The sequence below is a fragment of the Crinia signifera genome, chromosome 11 (assembly GCF_055691185.1).
Source record: "Crinia signifera chromosome 11, ASM5569118v1, whole genome shotgun sequence".
Taxonomy (NCBI): domain Eukaryota; kingdom Metazoa; phylum Chordata; class Amphibia; order Anura; family Myobatrachidae; genus Crinia; species Crinia signifera.
In genome coordinates this window covers 105,794,158-105,821,683 of record NC_139227.1, presented here as the reverse complement: position 1 = coordinate 105,821,683, position 27,526 = coordinate 105,794,158, and the positions used below count along the sequence as shown (strand labels likewise).

The window sequence follows — 27,526 nt, the reverse complement described above, 5'->3', positions numbered from 1 at the left end:
CAGGTATTTTTTTTTTCTCCCACAAAGCACTGTTCTTACCCATGGTGCACCTCACTTACCCATGATTCTCCTCCCCACCTCACTCCTTCGTTTGCCCTTTGACCAGATTTCCCAGCGTTTGCCGTCTGCTGTATGGGAAGCGTTTGTCCAGGGTAATTTGCTTGTTTCTAGCATTTATCTGCGATTTTTTAAACAACTGACTACATTAATGAGGCTGTGTAGGGAAACGCCGGTATGGCTGAGAATCGCCGTTAGGGCCGGCGATTCTCAGCCACGTTGAATAGGGTGACTTGGCGACTCCCCACGAATCCCCATGCATGGCGATTCACTGCTAAAAACCGGCGATTGCCAGGCGAATGTTAAATCTGAATCACTGTAACCAGCGATTCAGGACATTGAATACCGCCCTCTGAGACAAGTTCTGGGATTAAATCATTGGCCACAGTTTATTTAACAATCCTTAACCAACGCTTTGCAGGGTGAGGACAGAGAGCTGTGGGCAAGGTGCAAGAGCCTATCAATGCCGATCATTGATCTCACACTGGGGCGTGCCACATACCTACGCGGTAGGCCCTTGGCAATGCCCCCTCCCGTTCTCGGGAGCCAGCCCCCGCAGATCCCTCTCGCTTGGCGCACAGCCGATGGCCCGCCGTCGAAAGCTGGAGCCTGGCATGCGGCACCGCGCCGAGGGTGAGCCTGCCACCTCAGCTGGTTCCCCTCCTCCGCCTGCCTTGCGCACCACCTCTTCCCGCCCTGCCACGTACATCAATGCAACCACTGTGACATAGTAAATAACACATACCCAATCCTGTTATAATACATCAATGCAACCCTTGACATAGCACATAACTCATATAAAACATCATTACAATAAATCCCTGCCACATTTGTGACAGCACTTATGCCCTAAAAAATGGGGTGGGTGGGTGGGATCACGCTTCGGATGTGTGTCCGGCCGCCTCCCCTGCTTGGCTTTTAACCCCTTCTCGGCATCGCCATCCCCCTGCCCCTCACTGGCTGCCTTTTGTCCCCCAGGTGTGAAGAGGGGAAGGGGGGATGTGGATACCTGGTGGCCGCCCCCCCTGCTGTGCCAGGTCGCCGGCCGCGCTGCCTGCCCCTCCCCCTTATGCCGCGTTGGCGACATGCTGGCGCCTGTGCTTCCTAAGTCAGGGTACACTCCAGAGAATCCCTAACATAATTCTCACATTCCCCAGCCTATTGCCCAGCCACTTAAAAGTGTTGGTAACCCTGACCCTCTGCTCTTGACAAACATATAACAGGAAGTAACAGATGTTTTTAATTAGCAGACAATGATCTCCCTAGCCCTGCTGCTGTTGCTATTCTAAATCCTGTACTGGATTTTCTACCTGCACCTCATGTGGAAGTATGCTGTCCCTGCCACAATATATATGTGTGTATAAATGTAGTCTGTAATAATGAATCATGTTGTACAAGTATGTATATCTAGAAACAAGCAGTGCTAAACAGTAGCATTATTTTCTTGCCATTAGTGAGATAGTTGACCATATTGACATCATATTCCAATTTTTCTTTCTAATTGACTCCCTATAGGCTCCAATTCTTACAAAATGGAAAGGACAGTTTTCCGTTAGATTAAATGTAACCAGTAAAGATGCTGTTAACTGGTATTTTAACAAGGTGAATCATTTGAGAAACAAGCTTGGAGCTCAGTACATCATATTTGAAGGGGCAGAAGGCAACACATTTCTAGAACAATCAATACAACCCCCCAAGGGCTTGGAGGGTGACTGTTACGCAGAATCTCTAGCAAAAGCGATTGCACAGCTTGGAAAATCTGCAATAATTACAGCCAGTGCAAGGTAAGGAAGAAGAACTCTAAATATCTTATATTTACATATGAAACAGTCATTGTTGCCACATGCTTGCCTTATCTCCTGCAAGTTGTGGGAGACTCAAGATTTATGGGTAGTCTTCCATTACCACAGAGGAGTAGACAGATCTCCTGCATCTTGCCTACTTCCTAGTGAAAGTGTGCCAGATAGGAGCTAATGTGATTATTGGATTATTTCAGCTCTGCCCCCTCCACTCAGACCCTCAAGTTGCAGTATTTTACAGTGACAGGGGAGGGGCCTAATAACACGTAGAGCCCACCCATCCTCAAAGCTGTCAGCAGCATCTCTGCATCTCTTCTTCTCTCAGGGGCTTCCCCAGGAGAGGAGATCAATAAAGCAAGCAAGTATGTCTTTGTGACCAGGGCCGATGCAAGGCAGTCGGGGTGGGGGCGCCCCGGTGCCGGGGGAGGGGGGGTACCTGTCCTGCGGCGCTGTGTATTTAAAGCTGGCGGCGGTGGCAGAGAGGGGACCCTGCAGTCAACGAGCGATATCCGCCGGGCTATGCGGAAGCGCTTCTGTTGTGAAAACACTGGCCGCACGGCGCACGCTGATTGGCTGAATCTCAGCCAATCAGCGTGCGGACAGTGTTTTCACAACAGAAGCGCTTCCGCATAGCCCGGCGGATAGCTCTCATTTCTTATTGACTGCAGGGACCCCCCGCTGCCTCCGCCGCCAGCTTTAAATACACAGCGCCGCAGGACAGGTACCCCCGCGGCACGGGGGCAAAATGCCGCCCTCCAGTGGCCGGCGCCCTAGGCAAATGCCTAGATTTGCCTAGTGGTGGCGCCGGCCCTGTTTGTGACCAGGTTCATAGATCATCCTTTCCAGATGTGGAGATAGAGAGACCTTTATTCAAGCTAAACCATGATTCTAAACACGTTGTTTGAGTCACACAGATAGGAATGCCGACAAGATGGCCAGGCCCTGGTAAAATTAAGGGAGCGTGGAGGTGTGGTCACACCCCTGTTTGTACAGATGGCCAGTCACCAGTGGGATTTGCACACCACCACAGGGAGTGAGGACAGGCTGCCACTGCAGCTGCCTCTCTCTCCCCAGCTCAGCACACAGCACTGAGCCCCATTTGCTGAGCTGTGGAGAGAGGCCGTGCTGCAGTGGCAGAATGTCATCTCTCTCCCACTGCCTGGCTGCTTACAACGGGGGAATGGGGAGCAGGACCTTGGCCCCTCCAGCAGACCCGGGCATGGGTAAAAGGTACCCGCTCCACCCCCTCTCAGTGCCACTGCACACTGACAATGCTAAAAGTGGCCCTAATGATTGATTTATCATCTATTCTATGTCATAGCAATTAACACCTGTGATTTACAGATTAAGGGGCCAGGTGCACTAAGCTTCAAAAAGTGATAAAACGGACAGTGATAAACAGCCAGCCAATCAGCTTCTGCCTGATATGTTTCAAACACAGTATGTGACATGGCAGGTGGAAGCTGATTGGCTGACTGTTTATCACTCTCCAATTTATCACTTTTTTTAAGCTTAGTGCATCTGTACCCTAAGGGAGTTTATCTTCCTATAAAAGCAGTGGAATTTAAAATAAATTATATCCTTGATCCAAGTCTGCACCTTATTGGACAGATAAATGTTAACATCAAATCATTTTTTTTAATGCACCCATCAAATACCATGTATAGAGTTCAGCAGAAGCTTGAGGCGCCACTACAAAGTGCATTAATGCAAAGAGGACACAGATATTGGGAAAACGTATCTGGGAAATGAAAGGGATGGAGAAGTTACTTCATTCTAGCACTATCTGAGCTGTAAAACCAATAAAAGCAAAATATACTAATTGCTCAATTATTTTTGTCAACAGATCTAATTACTTACCACTCTTTGTACAAATGAGCCCCCTCCACGCGGATTGGAGCTATCATGGAATAAAGGGAATCATTCCCTCTGTACTGCACTACAGTTTGTTAGGAAACAATTTTTTCATTCCAGATGCAGTAGGTAATTGTTTTATTGGTTATCTGCCTGCTTATTTCAATATTCTCAATTTAAAAAAAATTGTACTTTCTCATCTTTGCGGCCACCGCTACACCAGTTACGTTAGACGCTACTTAGCTGCTATGTAAGCAGCAGCATCATCCTCTCGCGGGCTTGTTTCGCTCACCACACTTCGGGCTCGGTGGCTCGTTCTGCTTCACTCGCTACAACTTTAGGTAAGGTAATACATGTAAGGTAATACATGGTGGCATGGGAACAGGAGGGTGCTGTGGACCCAGGGTAATGGCATGGACAGTACGTAAGTTCCATAGTGTAAGCGGTGGCCACAAAGATGAGGAAGTACCAAAAAAAAAAAAAAAAACATTTTTAATCATTACCCAATGATTATACTATAGAACAACCCTACTTTGCTGACCACTCAGATGAGAGTAATAACTGATTATGCTGTGCTGTGAACAGGGGCCATAGACTTTACAAGGCAGATTCCCGTGAAGCCGACGCACCTATGAGAACACATCAGCCACTGAGTTTTTTTTTTTAAGATGAGGCCCTTGTCAGAGTAGTGGCCCTGTTCCCCTCCTGTCAGCCACAGAAACAACTTTGCCTGTTTACAGAGCAGAGTACCCATCATGGCAATTACTCATCTATCATCTGGCACCATCTATATTCATTGTGACTTCTGTTACAGGGACAGGAGAGGCTATCTGGGGGTGTAACAATGTCTGGGGTGTTTTCTGGGCTCCACTTGTGGAGGGGTGGGGATACTGTAGTTGTCATATTCAGGGGATTATGGTAATGTTTGGTGGGTTTTGAGGTCTGTGTTCTGTCTCAGTGGGGGGGATATGGGTATTATGCATAAATGTGAAGGTTTGCGGTTCATCACAGCAGTTTTAATGTCTGTGGGTCACTGCACTGCCAAGCATATTGAAAGCAAAGGCTTCCAAAAATATGTAGTGATGGATTAAGCGAGACTATTTTGATGTTGGTCCCTCCTTCATTTCATTTGGTTCCGCCCATGTGAAGCCATTTCTAGGAATTTTTCCAGGAACGCTTTTAGTTCCCAATCCGCCCATGGCTGTGAACTACTGTATGATGACACAGACTTTGACATATATTTAGTTGAGGTCAGTGCTATTTTTGTAGGAAAATAGGTTCAGGAACTGTGGGCGGGGACAGAAAGTGGGCGGTGACGTGGGAGGAGCTACAAAAGGGGCATTACTTGGTTACTATCAATTGGTGCATTACTTTTTTTTTTTTTTTTAAACATACAATTCCTCCAAACAGTGCCATTTACATAACAATGCCCAGAAGCAAAGTGGAGAATTCCCCAAAAACAGGGGTGTAGCCTGACTGCAAGGGGCGCAGGATTGCAGGAAAAGACTACCTTATACCGCAGTTTTGCAACCTGCACACTGAGAATTGGCCACCACAAGAAAAACCTTGATTCATGCCCATTACATTATGTAATTTTTCCTCCTCATAGTAGTGCCCATTATACATGATGCCACACACCGTCATGTGCAGATACACAAATGCCCCCCACAGTGCAGATACACAAATGCCCCCCACGGTGCGGATACACAAATGCCCCCCACGGTGCGGATACACAAATGCCCCCCACGGTGCGGATACACAAATGCCCCCCACGGTGCGGAAACACAAATGCCCCCCACGGTGCGGATACACAAATGCCCCCCACGGTGCGGATACACAAATGCCCCCCACGGTGCGGATACACAAATGCCCCCCACGGTGCGGATACACAAATGCCCCCCACGGTGCGGATACACAAATGCCCCCCCACGGTGCGGAGACACAAATGCCCCCCCACGGTGCGGAGACACAAATGCCCCCCCACGGTGCGGATACACAAATGCCCCCCACGGTGCAGATACACATATGACCCTTACTTACAAATTCAATCAGCCTGCCTCCGCCTCCTGAGTCCGTCCTGTGAGCCGTCGCCTCCCCTCCCAATACTTTCTCCTCAGCAGGGCATCCTCTTCCCCCTTCCCACCAGCGCCAACTCAGTGATGAGACTGAGCGCGCCAACGCGCCACGGTGATGAGCGTCATCGTGCATGCGCAGTGGATGCGCTCCGGTTTTTCTTATGGCGGTACGCCGTACCGCCGCGGAGGCTGCGAGGGCTAGGCCAGGAGGTTCCGGAACGCCGTTCCTGGTGACCTAATTTTTCAGGTCAGCTTCAGGAACGGCGTTCCGGACCGTTCCGGCAAAAAAATAGCCCTGGTTGAGGTTGATTTGATCAATTTTATTCAATATCAGATCGATCTTAATCAATGTTGGACTCCCAGGGCTAAAAGACACATCTAACAATTAAAAATAGATATGAAAAATCATCAGCCCTGCAAGCCCAATATCTGGCATCAAAACATACCTCATGTCAACACCAAAATGTTGACACTAGAATGATGACATCGTTCAAAAAGTCAACAGGTACTATGTTGACACCCTCAGAGGTTCAACATGTTCACAATGTCGGCATGTGAAATATCAACATTTTTAAAGAGCGGGATGTTAGGCAGTCTGTTCACATAAATAAATGATAATTACATAAACACTGTGGCATCGAAGAAAATTCCCAAGATTGGCACAAGCTTATGGTCGACATAGACATGGTCAACATGAATAAGGTCGACATGAGTTTTTAATTTTTTTCCCCAAAAAGCTGGTTTTTCATACATTACTGTACAAGTGGTCATATATTGGGAATATAATAAGCATGGCGAGCGCATCGATACATGCGAGGGGACACAGTACACTAACACAGCATATTGCCAATTTTTAACTGCTTTAAAATGGTACCAGCTGCAATATGAAAGCTCCACAATCAATCTACCGGTTACAAAATACCGGTATTTTGAAAAGTGTTAAAAGCAGGATCCTACACGATTCAGAGCCGTTTTCCCTGCAGTCTGAACAGCTCAGAAACGGTATTTGCTACAAATGATAACCACACTTGATCCCCGCCCACAAGCAGAAAAAAAACATTTAAAATTACATTGTATGGCTTTCTATGGGTGAAACGGGTAAAAAAAACTGTATTGAATCTGCAATATACCTTTACAACATGCAATATGAAAGGGGTTTAACTGGCTTTTGACCCGTTTTAAGACACGTTTACAAAAACGGGTTGAAAGCAGGTTTTTGCAATGTGAAACCAGCTTTATATGGTATCCATGTCAACATATGTCGACATAGAAGAAAACGTGGAAAACTCACGTCGACCTTATTCATAAGCTTGTGTCAACCTTTGTCAGTGTCAACCTGGGGCATGCCGATCATTTTAAAGTGTCGACCTAGTCACTGTTGACCATTAGTGGTCGACCTAGACATTGTGACACTGTCAGGCGATAATCGCTCAGCCTTTGCTACAAATATCCACTGCAGACAGCTACAGATGTGTCCTTCCTATGTTTTGCAGCTAGCTGCGGCAATCGTGAGTTGTTTGCCGTGATTGCCTTGCCTTTACTGAGATGGGAGTTCTAACCAATCAGATACTATCTATTACAGTGGTCAGGGAACTTGGTCCTCTTTACCCCACGCAGTGCATGTTTTGCTGGTAACCCAGCAGGTGCACAGGTGTACTTATTACTCACAGACACATTTTATAAGGTCCGCAGGTGGAGTTAATTATTTCACTTGTGATTCTGTGAGGAGACCTGCAAAACATGCACTGCGTGGGGTAATGAGGACAGAGTTCCCTCACCACTGATCTATTTGTTCGTGGACTTCCCTGATAATATATGATTGCCATCACCTGTGGGGAGCTAGGTCATTGATAAGAAAGGTGTCACCACAGGTGCTGGCAATCAGACCTTACCAGGAAAGTCCAGGAACAGAGCATTTTCTCCCTCATGGAGAGGGTCAGGTAGGCAAGTATTTCTATTATCTTCTAGAACCGAGACAGTTCACGTTTTCCAGATCTCCACACAGAATCACAAGTGAAGGAATTAGCCCCATCTGTGGATCTTTTAAAATATGTCAGTGAATAATGAGGGCACCTGTAGGGTGACCTGGAAAACGTGAACTGTGGGGGGTCATGAGGACTGAGATTGAAAACCACTGTTCTAAAAGGTGCTAAATAAATAAGTAGTAGTCAAGCAGATTGTGATTGGTTGACCATGTGAAATTGAACTCTTATCTTAATAAATTTTGGCCTAAATGTATTTATACTTTGTTACTAAAATTAGCAATTGTATGTACATTAATTCTGCATAAAATATTTTCATCAAATGTGTTTATTTCAAGGTGGAACTCTAGCTGATGAATTTCTAACAGATGTAGAACTGTTTGTCAGGTGGCTACAAATTGTCACTTTTCTACCTGTCATGTCCTTTAATACTCCCCCGTGGGTTTGTTGCAATGATTGGGTAAGATTTTTCAAATACTAAAATGATTGTAGCAGAAAGAAAAGCAAAACACAACTGTTTTTTATTGGACTTGAGGCCTTATTCAATCCTGTTTGCTAGGCTGTGTTTGCATATTTAACGCCCCCCCCCCCCACACACACACACACACACACACACACGCCATGTGAATCCCCTCTTTAACATGTGAGGGGATGAGTACACTTAAGGTGTGTACACACGGGTGCAATTTCAGCACATATCGCTCGGAATATGGTCGCTGAGCGACCATATTCAGTAGCGCACGCAGGGGGGGTTTCTGAGTATCCAGAAACCCCCCCAGGAGTCTAAGGGCCCTAGGCTGAAAGCTGAGGGTCCCCTCTTTCCATGGGTACAAGAATTTTAAAAATCGGCCCTTGGGAACTGGAGATATCTGACTTCAAAGCAGTGGTCCCCATCCAAACCTGTTAATTGCTCTTCCCAGTCAGATATTTCAGGTTCTGTCTGACGTAGAGTTTTTCTGAGGGTATATTCCAAAAGCTGGAATTCTCCTTCTTTGATGGACACTAGTAGCTTGTCTCTACTGTTCCCAGAACCAGAGATATCAGCCTTCGAGCAGCTGGTTACTGCTCCAGCTCCACACACCTGGTATGTAGTTTTATATTCTCGTTGGCAGATTGCTCTGCTTCCTGAACTCTCATCTCCTAGTCCCCAATACCTAGCAATATACTACCTATTATATTACCTACCTAATATATTACCTATTCTAATCTGTAACTGGAATTGGCTTGGTGTTCTGATGTCTGCATATTTTTGTCTACTATGTAACCAATCAGCAGGATAGAGGAGGTCGTTATTTGCTTGTTGTTTTTGAATGTTGAAGTCTAAACATAGTAGACAAGGATAGCAGTGGCCTCTTTAAAATAACTGATCACCTACCTTTTATCAACGCCATAGATATTGAATCTGACAAGACGGTACATACAGAAACATCAGCACCTGGTTGTACCGCTTTTAATAAAATACGCTGAAGACTGGCTTAGCTCAGGAAACCCCATCTACAGGCCTGTCTGGTGGCTCAGTCCAGATGACTCAATTGCATTCACAATAGACAATGAATTTCTAATTGGAGATGAGGTAAGAAAATAAATGTCTAGGTTATTGTCCAAGGCAGGCTCTTCATGTGACATGTTTTTGTAATTATTGGCAAAAAAAAGAAAATGACACTCATACCCCTTTCACATCGCACTTTTAAAACGGTATATTGCCGTTTTTTTTCCATTTTAAAACGTTTAAGGCTGCAATGTGAAAGTGCCAGAGTTGATTTACCGGTTAAAGTTAACCGGTATTTCAACACGGTTAAAAAGCAGAGTCCTACACGTTTTGAAGCAGTTTTTTTGGCAGTTTGAACAGCTCTATTTCAATGGCTTGAAACGTGTCCCTTGGGGGTTAAACGGGTTGAATGTTTGAATGGTATTAAATGATTTTTAAAACGGTTTTCACCTGCAATGTGAAAGGTCTCAAGGCTCAGACCCGGTTTAAAGTCCCATTTAAGAATACTGTGTCATTACTCATTTCTGCAATGTGAAAGCAGTGCAATTGGACCCATATGACTCTACCATTTGGAGTGAGAGTAACTATAACAATATTACTTATTATTACTTATCAGGCATGGCATGATTTATTTGTCACATAACTTTGTACTTTGTAAATAAACCCAATTGACACCATCCCAGAGCCGAATTTCCCATTAGGCACGTGAGGCACCGGCCTAGGGGCGGCACATGTTTGGGGGCGGCACTTGGATGCCTGTGATAGTACTGTCAGACCAAAATGTACCAATAACTGCAAAATATCCACTGTACTGTACTATATTCCATCTTAAATAGAGTGTAAATGGATAGGACATGCAGATACTGCCCCTATAAACTGTCCTACTTAGTAAACATTATTGTTGTGCCTAGGGGCGCCCTCCTCCCTAAATCCGCCCCTGCACCATCCTCAAATATTATGCAAGTATTCCATGGTGGAATATATATTTGGCCGTGCTGACAGGGCTGTCTTAACAATCTACTGGGCCCCTGGGCAAAATAATTTTTAGGGCCCCCCTCCACCCACCTATGTGCAGCAGCAGAGGAGGGCTGGGAGTTGTGTGGCGGGGATCCGGGCAGCAGCTGTCAGCGGCATCTGTCTAGGCGACTCATCGGTGGCGGCGGTGATCCAGGCAGCGGGGGGGGGGGCTGGGAGCTTGATGTAGCGGTGTGTGGTAGGGATCCAGGCAGCAGCTGTCAGCGTTGTCCGTCCAGGCAGCTCGCTCAGAACTTGATGTAGCGCTATTTGCTGCCGGGCAGGAAGCGCTGCAGATTTTGAAAAGACTGGCCGGACTCTGATTGGCTGAGCGTCCGGCCAATCAACGTCCGTCCAGAATTTTCAGAATCAGCAGCGCTTCCCGCCCGGCAGCAAATAGCGCTACAGCAAGGTCTGAGTCACCACTGCCTGTATGGACAACGCTGACAGCTGCTGCCCGGAGCATCCCCGACATATGCCGCCCAGATTGCTACATCAAGATCCCAGCCCCCCGCTGCCTGGATCACCGCCGCCACCGCTGAATCGCCGCTGACAGCCGCTGACCGCATCCCAGCCGCCCACCGCCATTCCCCAGAGCAGTGCCGTCTTCCCCAGTGGGCTGGGCCCCTACAATCCTTGGGCCCCTGGGCAACTGCCCATTCAGCCCAATGGGAAAGACGTCCCTGCGTGCTGATCATTACATACTGCACTGGCTTTCAGTTAAATGTGGAAATGTATCTTTTATATACACATAAAAAAGGCTTCCCTGGCCTAATGGTTCTAAGGGCGGTATCCAATAAGCTGCGGTAATTTACCTGACCACTCCGGGACTATCCAATTAGCCCTGATACCGGATTTAGGGGGTTATTTAGTAAAACGGGAGTTCTATTGAAGATGGGATGTTGCTATGGGAAACCAATCAGATACTATATATTGTATTATAGAAGATAATAAATCAATATAAATTAGATTCTGATTGGTTGATATGGGCAACATCCCATCTTCAGTAGAATGCCCATCTCTTATTATGGATTGTGTTTCTCAGGGATGCAAAACCAAATCCATGAGAAGTATGCGATCACAGCTGCAAAAAAACATAGGTCAGCAACTTTTTGCTGGTTCCATGTATTTCTCACAAATAGAAAGACATTTTTCATCCAGAATAAAAGGATAGGGAGAAAAAAATGGTATCCGGACTAGGACGGAGTGAAAAAATTGAAATTGAGAAATTCAGTGTGGAAAAGTTGTGACTTGACCTGAATAAGAAACGTGTAAAAGCATTTTGATCTAAGTCAACATCTTCTGTTCTGGCATCTTCTGCTCCGATCTAGTTATAATTATTACCCCTTTTCCATCTGAAGCCCGTGTTTAACACAGGTTTTTGAACATGGATCATACCCGTGTAAGACACGGATAAAAACTCTGTTCACACTGCACATAGACCCGTGTTATACCCATGTCAGAGCCATTTACACTAAACCTGGGTAAGCTTTGAATAAAATGCCCACAAGACATAGCTTTTTTCCAGTCCAAACCAGTTTGAAGTCACAAAGGGGACAAAGGGGACAAACTGGAGGGGTGGTGGGTGGGGACTTCTTACAGCATTGCAGCAATGGAGTCTGATGGAGGGGCCATATTATGTCATACAGTACATCCACTCCAAATGGAAAAAATTTACCTCCCAGCTGAATACCCTTAGTACAGATGGAGCAGGTCTTTTCTTTGCAGGGGATGGCGATTGCGACGCCAGCCACCATCCCCCGCCACCCGCCATCTGTATCTGCGAAAGGGGACGCGCGCGCACGAGATGCGCACGTGTCACCTTTCGCACGGTTCCCCTGGGTCCCCGCCGGCTTGTCGGCAGTCACCCGGGGTCCCCACCGCCTCCCCGCACCCCCCTAACCCTGTCCGTCTCCCTGAAGCTGAGACGGACAGGGTTCCAGTCGCCCTGCTGCCTGGAAACTGAGACGCGCGTGCGCGTGAGACGCACGCGCGTCTCATTCAGATGAGAGCCGGGCTGCTGCTATACCGACCTTAGCCTACAACAACTATAAGAGGACCGATACCCCTACTCATAGAGAGGATTATCTGTCTGCGAAACAGATATACGACACCTTCCTTACTGAACAGGCCCAATCCTCTCATGATTATTATCGTGATACACTACATAGATCTGACAACAAGTCAGGGAAACTCTTAGCGAACCTTATAAAGGGACCATGCTCCCGCACATGGGTTAAGGCCATTAACCATTCAGGCACCCTTCTCACTGAATTTTCTAACTTCTAACTTTTCTAACTTCTATGGCTCCCTTTACTCTCTGGAACCCTCTGACTTGCGTAAAAGTGAGGCATTCCTAGCAGCAACTGAGCTACCTACATTGACTCATTGAGTACCTACATTGAGGAGAGAGAGCTATTAGATCGCCCGGTCACTGAGGAGGAGGTCTTAGACACCATTAAATCCCTGCCTAATGGAAAAAGTCCCGGACCAGACGGCTTCGGGGCAGAATTCTATAAATTATTGAAAGGAGAAATTGCGCCCACTCTAACATTATGATATAATCATCTAATAACAACTGGGAATATGCCCCATAGATTTAATGAAGCTAGGATTATAGTCCTATTGAAACCAGGAAAGGACCCTACCTTAATGGGCTCCTAGCGCCCAATCTCCCTCTTAAATCAAGACTCTAAAATATTAACTAAATTAATGGCTAACCATCTACAAAAATGTTTGCCTCGCCTGATCTCACCAGCCCAGTTAGGCTTTGTGAAGGGTAGGCAGTCGGTGATGGGCGTTTGCGTAGCCATTGCAGCAATAACGCATACCCGCCTTCACAGCCTCCAAAATAACATACTTATTAACTTAGATGCCGAGAAGGCTTTCGATAAAATCTCCTGGTCACATCTTCATAATGTGCTTTCTCGGCAGCTCTTTGGTCGACCTTTCCGGCGGCTAGTTCAGGCAATGTACACTTCCCCAACAGCCCGAATGATGGTCAATGGCATTGCTTCTCCGTCCTTTTGTCTTGAACAAGGTACAAGGCAAGGTTGCCCCCTCTCGCCTTTGCTCTTTAATTTAGCGCTTGAACCACTTATTAGACACATTACTTCCTCCCCCGACCATTCAGGTATAACAATAGGCAGTAGAGAACTAAAGGTTATCGCTTTTGCAGATGACATTCTTCTTTTTATGTCTAACCCAAAACACTCTGTTCCCTTCCTCATAGACATCATTACATGCTTCTCCTTATTTGCCGGCTTCTCCATTAACTTTAATAAGTCAGAGGCTCTGGCCATCTATGGTCAAGTGAGATCAGATTGGATCACTCCTTTTCCTTTCAGATGGGCCCCACCTATATCACATATCTGGGCATCGCTTTGCCACCCCATCCTCATAACATATATACGTATAACATTACTCTGGTGATCCGTAAGATTCAAACTGAGCTTAATTTGTGGCAGAACCTGCCACTAAATCTGTTGGGAAGATGCAACTTGTTTAAAATGGGCAGCTTTCCGAAGATGCTTTATGTGCTGCAAATGACTCCAGTTCTGCTTTCTAAGTCTGATATATCTTCACTTCATTCTATGCTCTCCAAATTTATTTGGAATTCTAAAATCTAGAATCAGCCTCGATAAGCTGATGCAGACAACTCAATGAGATGGTGTCAATTTGCCTAATATAAAGTACTATAATCTGGCCTGCATTCTCCGCTTTGCGGTAGATTGGGTTAATGACACTGCCATTTTCACTGACGCGGCTCTAGACTCACAGTTATGTGCCCCACTTTTGCTTAGCTTTCTCCAGCATGCACGCCCATCACAATTAAAATCACATCAATTTGACAATCCCTTATTATCCTCTACCATTTATGCTTGTAGGCGTGCAAGAAAGTCTTTAGGCCTACAACATTTTTATTCCCTGTCCCTCCCTTTGATCAGAAACCTGGAGTTTCAGAGGGGTGAAGCCGGATCACCTTTCACGATATGGCAATCCTCTGGAATTTCATGTCTAAGACATTTGCTTAACACCTCTAACACCCCACTTACATTCGAGGAGGCAATGCAACGATTCAATCTCTTACCTAGTCATGCATTCTCCTACCTTCAAGCTACTCATAACCTACAATCGATCCTTACCAAATTACAGCCTCAGGACATCACAAATCCATTAGACTTGGTAATTTGCACTAAAACACATTCTATCTCCACTATATATGGTCGTATACGCCTGGAACTAGATCCTGATACAGATCTCCCAGTACTTAATAAGTGGGCTTCGCAGTCCTCCTCTCTAGACTCCGAAGCCATTTTAGACACTTTCTTAATAAATCTCAAACTCATTCCGGCCAGTTCCTACCAAAAATGTTATATAAAAATTTTCACAGAGCCTATCTCTCACCTAAACGCTGCTATCTGATGGGCACAGCGGAGAGGTCAGATTGTTTTAAATGCCATGCACCAGAGGCTGATATATATCATTATCTCTGGCAATGCCCTCATGTACTCTTTCTGGCAAATACTACATAACTACGCTACAAACACACTTAAACTGTCATTTAGCTGCACTGACTCCTGGGCGATATTTGGACATATCGCCGACCATTCTAATATCCCTAAAAACGATAAAAAATTGATTGAACTCCTCTCAGCAGTAGGCAAAAAAGCCATATTACAGCAATGGATACAGCCCTCACCTCCCTCATTAGACATGGCAACCTCATGCCTCCTTTTCCTATTCACCATGGACTGGCTAGAGACCTCACTCCACAAAGAACTTCTAACCCCTAAGTTATTTGCCTGCAGGAACAAATTCATCCAGACCCTTCCCTCAGGATCCATCAGGCTATCAAAGGCTGTTTTCAAAGTACATCATGGTATTCCCTCCAACTTTTACAGAATGCTCCACCTATCACCCTATAATTCAGTTCCTAAATATTATCTTATCTATGCTTAATTTTTCACTTCCTCCCCCCACCCCTCCTCCTATTCCATACTTTTTGTCTTACCTATCCTCATTATCTGCATATTGACTGGATCTCTCCGTGGATGGGTCGGCGGTCCGGGTCGACGGTTGAGCAGGTACTTTGATTCATGATTCATCACTTGACCAATGTTAGTGTAGGACCAAGCTGTTTCTTTTTCTTCTTTTTTTGTTTTGTTATTATTTTATTTTTCTTATTTCGATCACTATATTGATTAAATACTCAGGTCGAGCTCAATGTTTAGAGAGATTCTCTCATACTCATTTATCGAAATTTATATTTTCTCGGCTTTATTGGGAGATAGTTCCCTCCCTTACTTATTTAGCGAATTTGTTAAGGAAAATGTTGAAAATGGTTCTTGAACCTCATTGTCATTACTTGCATGTCATCATACAGACATGGCCACGGCCTCATACAGATGGCCGCCGGCCTCCTGCACTGAGGACATGTCCTCAGTGCAGGGGGCCGCCGGCCATTTTCCTGTAGCCGCGGCCGTGTTCTGGAAGCCGCGGCCAGCGCAGGAGGGCTGCCTGGAGGAGGTGGATGGTGACCAGCGCGGCCCGCAGCCCGAGGGGCACATGGCACCCTGCCCCCTGGCCCAACCCGCCCCTGCTAGCTATCACATGGAACTAATTATTTCAGGCCTAACTAACGTACATAAATATATACTTATATATTTTTTATCCAAAAAATAACTGAAAAAATAAAATTGTGTACCAAATGGGCCAACTTCGGCCTCTCTAGCTATATTGTGCAGAAACCAAACAACTGTAACCTGAAAAGGTAAAAAACAAACATTGTTGTAACAACAACAGGCCTTACTTAAGTCAATTGCCTATAGACCTGAAATTGTTCAGTTTTTGAGGTTGATGTGTTAGGATATTGAGCATGGTCATAGTTGTACTGGCCATATGACACTTGTGTGTGGTCTTGTTGTGGTGCTTGGGTACTGTTAGGTAGTGTTCCCGCTAGGCTGTTTTAGCGGGGCGCTGCGCCCTGCCCGATTTCTAAAGGGCAAAATGCGCCCTGCCCCTCCAGCAGCGCCCCACTAAAAGAGCCTGCTGCCTGACTAATGGTGTGCCTGGGGAAGCTCCAGGCACTGCAATCTCGGCGGCACTAGGCTTCCCCGGCAGCACACGGACTTTGGCGGTGCCAGGTCCGCCCCCTTGTACGACGGAGGAAGCCCGGGCACACCCGCTTTAGTGACGCGGCTGCTCGGGCACGCCTCTTTTAGTGACGTGGCAGCCCGGGCATGCCTCCTTTGGTGATGCAGCGGCCCGGGCACGCCTCCTTTAGTGATGTCGGCGGCCCAGGACCGGGGAACACTAGTTAGGCATACGGCTAAACATACGCTTAAAACATGTCATCTGCATGCATCGCCGCTATTTGTGTTATAAATGAATCCTGCATTTCATTTTCAGATGCCAAAAATCTGGCAATACTTGCATCTTCATGAGCGTTCAAATCACTATCCTCTCACATAAATGATCCACAATAATCGTTGTCATTGCTCTCACCGATTGTTCTGTTTTGTTTGGTTTCGGCTTTCTTTTGGGAACGTTATAGACTGTGAAAGGGATAAAAAATGATTTGTTACACACTGAGCCTATATAAACATTGCAGAGTTTAGCATGTTTGTGGCCTTCCACCACCTGCACACTAGCTATACTGCAACATTACCCATTATGTTTTCTATCCTTTTTCAAAGACAGTTTAAAGGTATTGTGGGGTGTAATATTGTTCTAGGTTGCCATTCATCTATCCACACATCCCAGCATGTGTTAACATAGTTTTTATGTTATGTATGGACTACTACGGCAACTATGACACAGCATGCTAGGATGTGTAGTACCAAAGTAGCTTGAAGGGCGATAGTTTTGACACCACTGCATGATGTGTGTGTGTGTTTGTCTGTGTACAAATTTAACACTTACTATTGGAGCGCAAAGTTGTGGGCTTGGGTGACTGTGAAGTCTCCAGCGGCTTGGGTGCCTGTGAAGTCTCCGGCTGAGAAGTCTCTACCTCCTCATTAACAGCGCTGACAGAATCATCGTTCATACTTGACTCTTCCAAACTGCAGTCAGATATGAGCAGCGGGGATGGTGGTCCACATTGTGAGCTGGGGAGGCTGTGCTGGGTTTCGGCATGGTCCTCCTCTACTGACATCTGACTTTTGGCACAGCTGGATGATGATAGTGCGATGGGATTAGTTAGGGCACTTTTGCCAAAGACACTGTAGCATAGCTCATAATATGGCCAATCTATACGTCCTGCACCACTTTTCTTACAATTATGGTTGTGTGTTTTCGTAAATTGTTTGCGTAATGCCTTCAATTTGTTGACCACTTGCTGCTGTGTTTTTGTTATGCCCTGTCTGCCAGTATAAGGGATATTTTCTTGTACACAACAGTATTCTTTACTGTTCCCATCATCTGCCTTCTAATTTCTTCCTCTCCCCGAATATTAAGCAGCTCTTTTATCTCACTGTCTGTCCAACTATGGCTAGACATGTTTTGCTGTTCAAATACCTGCTTGTGCCCAGCGTAGGAGGGAATCTGCTGTGATGGCTGCTTGTGCCTAGAGCAGGGGGGAAGCTGCTGTGATATTGCTTGTGCCCAGCGTAGAGAAGCTGCTTTGATGGCTGCTTGTGCTCAGTGCAGGGGGGAAGCTGCTCTGATATTGCTTGTGCCCAGTTAGAGAAGCTGCTTTTGCCCAGCGTTGCAGAGCTGCTGCTGGGAAGCCTGCTCATGGTCAGTGTCTCCCACCGTGTCTCCAGCGCCTCCCAGCGCGTCTCCAGCAGATGACATCATCTTCAGGTGCCCCTGAAGAACCAATAAACGGCCTCAGAGCATTACCCGGATGTAAAACATGGGTAATGTGCGTTTACACTGTGCACAGACGCGTGTTATTGCCATGTTTTACCCTGGTAGATACCAGGGTAGAATTCCTTTGTCTCTCTACCCGTGTTTTAGAAGAAGCACCCATTCACAGTAACAAAAAACCTGTGTCGGTGCGCGTCCCCAAGCAAAAACCCGGGAAGAATTTACTAGTGGAAAAGGGGTATATGTCAGGATGTCTTAGAGTGGTTCAATAATATTCTTTAGCATAGTAAAAAACAGTACGAGCTTGTCCTAGTGCAAAATGACTGACTTTGGCGGTAGAAAAAATCCCTGATAATTGACCCATTTTCATGGTCACAATAGTGAATATTGTGTTTTCTCCTGAACATTTTTTTTTTTTTTTTTTTGGAGAGGATGCTCTGTAGTTGTAGTGACCAAGAAAAAAAAAACTTGGGGCAAAAAATCAGGGTAAATACCTTTTGTTTGCACCTAATAGAATAATGCACACCTGTGTCTTCTAATGTCCAACTCTTTACTGAATGCTACAGTAAGTTCAGTAAACAATGCATTACACTCTGTTCTTTGGGTGCAGTATATTATACACTTCTGTGTATTGTCTTTTAAACATGAATTGGTCTGAAAAATAGTTTTGCATCCCCTATGCTGGGAACATGAATGGGATGCATTACAGCAGTGGTTCCCAAACTGTGTGCCTAGGCACCCTGGGGTGCCTCAGGACACTTGCAGGGGTGCCTTGGGTTGGTGGACCAGGATCAATTCATATTATTTATGGTCAATGTACCAAGCAAAACCAGTGCTTGTGGCTGCCAATCATAATATATGTGGACAAACAGAAGCAAATCCTGTCCCTCACCAGATAACTGTGACATATAAACACAATGCACTTAATTTAATATTTTTTTTCTGAATTTCTCGATAAGAAGCATCTGGCCTAGTAGTGCCTTGAAAATATTTTGATGCTCTAGGGTGCCGTGATTGAAAAAAGTTTGTGAACCCCTGCATTACAGCATATAATTATGCCAAAGATAAGCAAATATATTAACAGTTAAATACATTGAAGTGTATTATGATGTAATAAACAAATACATCTAATGTTTAGAAAAATAAAATCTAGAAGATTGATTCAAAAATAACAGGTTAATCATTCTATGAGTGGTGTCCAGCAGTACATATATGCCAATCACTGTGTTAATTACTAGGCAGGATTGGTCAGGAATACTTTATTTCCTTTTTATGTGCTTATTGACCCAATTTAACAGTCTAATAATAGCAATATTAATAATATCAATCACAATTGGTTTGTATAAACCAACTCAAAACAGAACATAAAAAAATAAGAAGACAATACTGTATGTGCAACATCTTTGAAACCTGTTCTTGTTGAATCAATTGATTTTATTTTTCTAAACATTAGATGTATTTGTTTATTGCATCATAATACACTTCAACGTATTTAACGGTTAATATATTGGCTTATCTTTGGCATAATTATATGCTGTAATGCAGCCCAATCATGTTCCCAGTATAGGGGATGCAACAGATTTTTGTCAATAAAGAGAAGTTATATGTAAAATGATACATTAGACAGTTTACACTGTTACTTGTAATACTTATTGTAACAGTTAATGTTTTTCAATAACAGACTGCAACAGTTATTTCTTATTTATGTACGTTTCTTATTCAGGTCAAGTCACAACTTTTCCACACTAGCCGATTTTGAATTTCTCAATTTAAATTTTTTCACTCTGCCCTAATCTGGACCGTAGGTGGTATTTCATGCCCTACCATCCACTAGGGCATGGTGGGTGGGAGGATAAAATAGCGTGCCCAAACCATGGCGAGCGCAGTGAGCCATGCGAGGGGACACAGTGCATTGTTTTAAGTGTCCATGTCAAAAATGTCGACATTAGGGACAAAAAAAAGTGAAAACTTGTGTTGACCTTTTGCCTGTCAACCTTCTCATGGTCGATCTAACACTTGTGTCGACATTTAGACCCTGTCATTCATAGGTGTCAACCTACTCACTGTCGACCTAGTGAATGTTGACCTAGACATGTTCGACCTTGCATACAATAACCTAAAAAATTCTTTGGTAATGTAAAAAAAAAGTAACATTATACTCCCTGATATGTACTTAATATTGTACATATCTTAACCCTCTTGAGAGATTTGCAAACTATCTGCTAAAATTGCAGGCATCACTCAAATGTGTTATACACTGTAAATTCAAATTAAAAATGTTGTGCAACAAAAGATTATATTTACTATATACATTACAGGTCATTATGATGGATAAAATGTTTGCTTGGCAATTCAAGGTCGACAGTCATTAGGTCAACACAGTTGGGTCGACAGGCAACAAGGTTGTCAGGGTTGTAGGTCGACAGGTGTCTAGGTTGACATGGTTTTAGGTCGCCAAATGCGTTAGGTTGACATGGGATAGGTCGACAGGTCGCAAGGTCAGTTTTTTTACCTGAATGTCGACCCAGTCAACATGGACACAGTTGGAAGTCAACCGCAGCCCCTCGCATCGCTCACTTCACTCGCAATGCATCGGGCACACTATTTTATTCTCCCACCATGCCCTAGTGGATGGTAGGGCATGAAATACCGCGGAAATGTCGGCACATGTTGGCTCAAAAAACAGTGAAAATACCCACGTCGACCTCGCGACCTGTCGACGTAACCCATGTCGACCTAAAACCAGTCCCATATTGACCTAGACACCTGTCGACCTTCATCCATGTGGACCTAGAACCCTGTCGACCTTGTTGCCTGTAGACCCAATGGTGTCGACCTAATGACTTTCGACCTAAGTGTGGTCGACAATACGACCGTATATCATTTTGACAAATTCACCTGGCACTCAAAAGGTTAAAAGCGATTCACCTTCAAACCTAGTGCATAGAGAAATATGATTTAAAGATGCAATTTACCCTACGTCCATGGAGGAAGAGGTGGTCCCATGCACTTTGAACTCCCTTCCCCCAAGCGGCAGCGGGGTTGCCTTACACTAGATACGCCACTGTCCAAATTAATGATAATAATAATTTCTAATTGAATAAGCTTTTACTTATTTGCAGAATTTGTCACTTTTGCAGGTATTCTGTAAACACTGAAATACTTAATTAAATCAATTCCTTCATTTACAAGTCATTAGGCATTATTTACTAGTATACTGTAAGTCAAGTAGAATACATGCTGTAATAAAAAACAAACAGATGTCAGCTTACATTAATTTAACTATACTAGACTGCTAAATGCTGAAATCTGATGTGACGTTTGTACTGCTCCAGGCTCGGTACTTTTCATGTTAGTAAATAAGGTTTACTTAAAGAGTGAAAATTATATACAATTTAAAACAAAGGGTATATGGTCATTAAGTTGACCCTATTAAGGACGACATGCATTGAGTTGACCACTGTGGGTTGACATTAGGTCAACCTGGCTAAGGTCGATAGGGTTAGAAACATAGGCGAATCTAGAAATAGTAATGGGTGGTCCCAGATTATACGAACAATACAGAATGGATCCAAAAAATGGGTGTGGTCTCGTTTCAGGGGGCATGGCTTAACAGGGCAAGTCACTCCCCTATTTATATGAACACAGAGCCCTGAGAAAAACATCCTGAGCGACATATATATATATATATATATACATGTCACACAGATTTTCACGGGTAGGGCAGAGGGGGGGGGGGGGGGGGGTTGGATGGACAAGCTGCCTGCCATGCATCTAGGCTGGCAGCACTGCAAATGAGTCAGACGGTGTGAGTGTGCAGTGATCCACACTTACATTTTGAAGCCTTCAATCCCCGCCGGCGCGTCTCCGACCTGCTGCCCTGAAGCACGCTGCCGCTGCAGGCGGAGGGACCAGTCACCAAACAGTCAGACGGAGGTAGCTGCCCGTTGCTCACGCTCTGCAAAGGACCATGGAAGGAGCTGCATGCAGTCGCATATGCACACAGCCCTCCCGTGGCCATCTTTATGGTGGTAATCATGAATAAAGTGGGCGGCTGCGGCGGGCGTTCAAATTTCACAAAAATCATAGGTACATTAACAAAACAACCGGGTAGTCTAATGTGTGATCTGGTGCATCCCCGGACCACCCTTTAGATTCGCCTATGGTTAGAAAGTAGACACATGCATTACGTCGACAATGGCAAGGTAGACAGCCAAAAAGTTGACATGAGTTTTTCATGTTTTTTTTTTTTGAGCCAACATGAGGCGACAGGCAGTATATCATGTCCTACCATCCTCTAGGGTGCGGAGGGAGAATAGAATAGTGTGCCGGAAGCATCGTGAGAGCAACGAGCCATGCAAGGGGACGCGGTACACTGTGATGTGTCCATGTCGACAATGTCAATATTCGGGACAAAAAACACGTGAAAACCTCATGTCGACCTTTTGACCCATACCTAAACAAAGTACCCTGCTGGCTTTGGTGCATTTTCCCTTATTGCTGGTTCTCCATATATTGTGGATAGAGAATGCTGACTCTGGGCAGCATTTACAATTTGAACCATTTTTCTCTGGTTGTAAACATTCCAAAGTTTATTGGTTAAAATCATTCATGTTAAGCAATGATCCTATTCAAACAGCTTTATGGATCATATTAGTATCTGCCGCTTTGATGTTCATTTCATTGGAAGTCCAGACTACGCCACACAATCACATAAATAGATCACAGGGCTCAAATATCTCATGTAAAAAGGGGTGAAAGGATGTATTTTGAAGTTGGAGCCAATTAGTCATCCTTTCCATTGCAAAAAAGAACTCAAAGACATCTGCACTTGTCTGAAATGATTTGTAGTTTATATTGAGAGTAGGAAACTTCCAAAAAGAGCTGATGCTGCTGCATATAGAAGTACATGTGTATTTCTATTGTATGAAAATTTTATTTTTGTGCATCGTAATCTTAGCCCATCTTTTCCAACTTATCATTCATTCATTAATTTATCACCATGCATATTTATCAGAGAATGTGACACCTGGATATCCAAGTGAGATGCCAGAGAAAGTCCCAATGATTTTTCCTAAAAATAAAGTTTTTAGATAGTCAAACTTGTTCTGTGAGTGAATATTATTCACTCTTAAATGATCCCCACCATAGAAGTACAAGTACTTGATCATTGACGGAATTTAACTAATAATAAAACTCCTTATTAAGGTCCAATCATACTTCCATTTGTTTGCAGCATAATCATTGAGCAATAGCATTAATGAAACTCTATATTTCCTTTATATCAGTGGTTTCCAAACTGTGTACCTGGACACCCTGGGGTCCCTCAGGGGCGGATCCAGGAGAAAATGACAGGAAGGCACCATGATAGGAGAGGGTTTGGCAGGGGGAGGGGAAGGGGGTGTTAGTGGTGCCAGTGTACATCCTAAGAGAGCGGCGAGAGAGAGGAGAGCAGAGAGAGGGCGGGAATGGGTTTCAAAATAGGCCCTTGCATTTAAAGTACACAGGCCCACCTTAGCGACAATAGTAAAGTATATAGTTGTGCATGTGCCGAAGGTGCGCTCCGGAAAAGAGGGTGGGGCCACTCAAAATGGGGCATGTCCTTGAGTGTAGTGTACCACACCATATACAATGTCTACACATTATGCAACAAAATACTAGACCCCATTATATTTGTCCCTGACACTTGATGCCAAATGGAATAAGGCAAAATTTACATAATGCCACATGGATTGAGCAAAAATTCACATAATGAAACACGAAGTGAGCCAAAATTCATATAATGCCACACGGATTGAGACAAAATTTGCATATTGCTACACGGATAGAGCCATCATTCACAATATGCTTCATAAACAGGGACATTGCAAGCCAACGGCTCGCTTTAAAAATTTACACCATAATGCCCATTACATGTTAAGCCACACATCATAATGTCCATTATGTATTGTGCCAAACACCATAATGCCTATTAAAAATGATGCTACATAAGTGCTGCTTTCCTACTTGCTCATTGCCAAGGGTTCCATGGTCATTGCCAGGGTTTCCATGCTTGCTGCCATGTGGAATTACATGCTCATTGCCAAGGGGGAATACATGCTCGCGGTAACTGGGGGACAGCCACCGCCGGGCAAAAGTGACAGCCATTGACAGTCTTGCAGAGAGCGGGAGGCTGCCCAGCTGTATTTCGAGTACTGCATGTCCCAGCTATTAGAAATAATACCACTTTCACAACAGAAAATGCAGGGACTTTAACTGGCTATATTGCACGCAATTTACCGGCTATATCTTCGGGACCAACTGACCCATTTACATGAGACAGTATCATATTGAAGAACTTTTGAGTGGGCTTCATGTGATTTTGGTCCAGTGAAACTGGACTATTTGATTCCAGAGAAATCTGCCCTCAAAGAACATAAACAGTCATGAAATTACATTTCAGAAATAAATAAAATCCCTCAATATTTCCGGAACCAATTAATCCATATAGACCAGCCTGGTATCAGCTTGAAGGCCCAGCAATTTGGGTTTGAATAAGATAAACCTTGAGCTACTGTGATGCTGGGTTGGAATTGGCAGCCATCAGAACCGGCTGGGGGTCGGAATTAGCGGGTCCCATGTTATTCTATGGGGAAAATGTTCCACCTTTGCCCAGCAGTATCTCTGATTCCTGGGGTCTATCGGGGCGGGGCGAGCTCGTTGGAAAGCCCCAGTCCTCAGCTACAAAATGAGCTATGACAGAAATTACAGGAGGGCATGTGCCTAGGTGCCTTCCCCCTGAATCCGCCCATGGGGTCCCTCAAGCTCTTGGGTTGGTGGTCCAGAACCAAATGTAATTATTTATGGTCAAAGTGATAGGCCAAACCAATGCTAGTGGCTGCTAATCATAAAACATAAGATCAATCACAAGCACAACTGTACTCTAACAAATACACAACCTCAAGGATGACAGGTAGGGAAAATTTGATTATTTTTTTTTCCCGAAATTTAGGAACTTTTGTGATGTAGGAAAGTTTTGAACCACTGATTTATATAATATGTGTGTCTTGTTTGCTCTTTTTCGCCATGCTAAGTTTTTTTTGCATTTTTTATATATTTTTTTCAAAATATCAACTTAAAAAAAAGATTTTCTCAGAAAATTGGGTTGGACAAGTTTTAAATAAAGGTATTTGACTTAATTAAACTGCACAAAAATTTTAATTTGTGAATTATTAACCCCTTCCCGACATTTGACGTACATTTACGTCATGGTCGGGATGTACTTCCCGACACATGACGTAAATGTACGTCATGACTTCAAAGTGTCACCGCGTCTAGAGACGCGGTGACAGAGGGACGATGTCTGCTGTCCCTGACAGCAGACATCTTCCCTCATTGCCCAGGGGGGGCAGCGATGCCCCCCGCCGTGGGCGATCGCTGCGATTGGCTGTTCAAACGTGAACAGCCAAAAGCAGCGTTTACTGTGCTATGAGTCAAAATTTTGACTCTGCTGCCCCCTAGTGTCCAAAAAAATTAAAGGAGGTTGAAATAATGATGTATTAATAAAGTTTAGATATTGTCTATGTTAGTTATTAACTATTTTGAGTGGTATGATTATTTGTCTCACAAGCAGAAAATGTAACATTTTGCAAATTGCAAAATGTTCCATTTTTTTACGACATTTTGGTATTTTTCACAAAAAAAACTGTATCGACCAAAATTTACCACTAACTTAAAGTACAATGTGTCACGGGAAAACAATCTTAAAATCACTGGGATAAGTAAAAGCAAAAAAAAGTTATCCCCACTTAAGTGATACCTGTCAGATTTGAAAAAAAAGGCCTCTGTCAGGAAGGCAAAAACATGCTGCGTCGGTAAGGGGTTAATAATAATAATAATAATAATAATAATAATTATTATTATTATTATATAGCACTCTTTCTCTAATAGGACTCAGGGCACTTAACAGATATAATGAATGTAATACAGACCAGGCACAAAGAAGTACAGGAAAGCTTTACATAAACTACAGGGAGCATTGAATACCTAAAGGAATTACAAAATTGCTTGAGTAAACAGGAAAGTCTTGAGTCTGTTGTTAACGGATTTTAGAGTAGGCCTTTTTAAGTGATTAATGAATAGACCTCGCTGCATTTTGTATATGTCACTCATTATAGGAATAGCATATGTTGGTGTCAGGTTGTGCATTGTCAGCTATCCATGCCCACCCGAATGACTAATGAGATTTCTGTCCTCCTCAGATGCTTATTGCACCCATCACTGAAAAAGGTCGCACTCAACGAGACATTTTCCTTCCCGGAAAGGATAATCAATGGATGGACACTAGTACTTTACAGGTTTTTGATGGAGGCACCATGATACAAAACTATAACTGCAGCCTGCAGGAAATTCCAGTTTTTATAAAGAAAACTTAATAAATGCAAAACTATTAAATGCAAATGAGTATCACTTCTAAGAAGACAATTAATGTAGAAGTGTCTCTTATTTTGAGATGACTGCACCTTTCCAAGCACTCCAAGGATTAGATACTTCTATTTATGGTGCCCTTTGTAACTGTATTGTGTTTTATTACTGTATATATACTGTGTCGGACTCGCTCATCATCTGATCTATGATCCTAGTGTGTAGTGCTATGGGCAACCAATCAGAATCTACTTCTTATTTATTTAGCATCCACTAGAAGATAGTAGACAGGATCTGATTGGTTGCCTATAGCAACATCACATGTAAAGTAGAATACACATCGTAGTAATTTCCCCCCAAAGAGTCTTAGTAAGTAAGCTACTATATATACCTCTCTTTATTAACATAATGATTGCCTTGGTTGCTGTAATAGTATTAAAGTATTAAAGTTCAATGTTTTACCTACTTTGGTTCCCTTTGTTGTTTGTCTTTTTGATCTTTCTGAGACCATGTGGAGTTGCACTTACAGGTGGAGCACCTCTCAGCCAGTGGTAAAGAATCCCTTAGCTGGCGATTTACATGCAGGCGCGTCCCCCTCAACACAGCCGCGGGGAGCGCTTTTCATGCCCATCTCCGCTTCAGGGAGACGGGCAGGGATCAGGGGGAGCTTGGGTCAGCTGGGAGGGGAGCATCGGGGGAACTGCAGAGGGTGGCGGAGGGCTCTGTCAGAATGGAGAGCATGAGGATAAAGTGCGCCCCCTTCCGGCGGCTGTTGGTTGGCAATTCTATCGCCGGGTGCAGTGCCGATGGGAGCTGCCACATCTGTACAGTAAGCAAAGTTTTTTTGTGTGTAACATACCTGGACATATAAATCAGTGCTTGGAGAGAAATTAAGTGGAGAGAGATACAGTACCAATGAGCCTTTATCATGACTGTTAGAAAAGAGAAAAAGTATCAACCTATCTACTATATCTCTCTTCAAACGTTAATACATGTGCCCCTCTGTATGGCACGCAGTCATAAAGTATACATGCAGAATGT

At 44.2% G+C, this 27,526-nt stretch overlaps 1 protein-coding gene across 1 annotated transcript in view; it reads left to right on the top strand.

Moving 5' to 3' along the window:
* The window catches only part of LOC146046148 (SITS-binding protein-like), a 91,370-nt gene extending 64,467 nt beyond the window's left edge, over nt 1–26,903 (top strand). Inside the window, exons 6-10 of the mRNA XM_083165360.1 lie at nt 1,573–1,841; nt 3,703–3,839; nt 8,106–8,227; nt 9,161–9,340; nt 26,323–26,903. Coding sequence (XP_083021486.1) covers nt 1,573–1,841; nt 3,703–3,839; nt 8,106–8,227; nt 9,161–9,340; nt 26,323–26,496 — 882 coding nt within the window. The 3' untranslated portion in view covers nt 26,497–26,903. The remainder of the gene's footprint in view (nt 1–1,572; nt 1,842–3,702; nt 3,840–8,105; nt 8,228–9,160; nt 9,341–26,322) is intronic.
* The last annotated feature ends 623 nt before the right edge of the window (nt 26,904–27,526 follow it).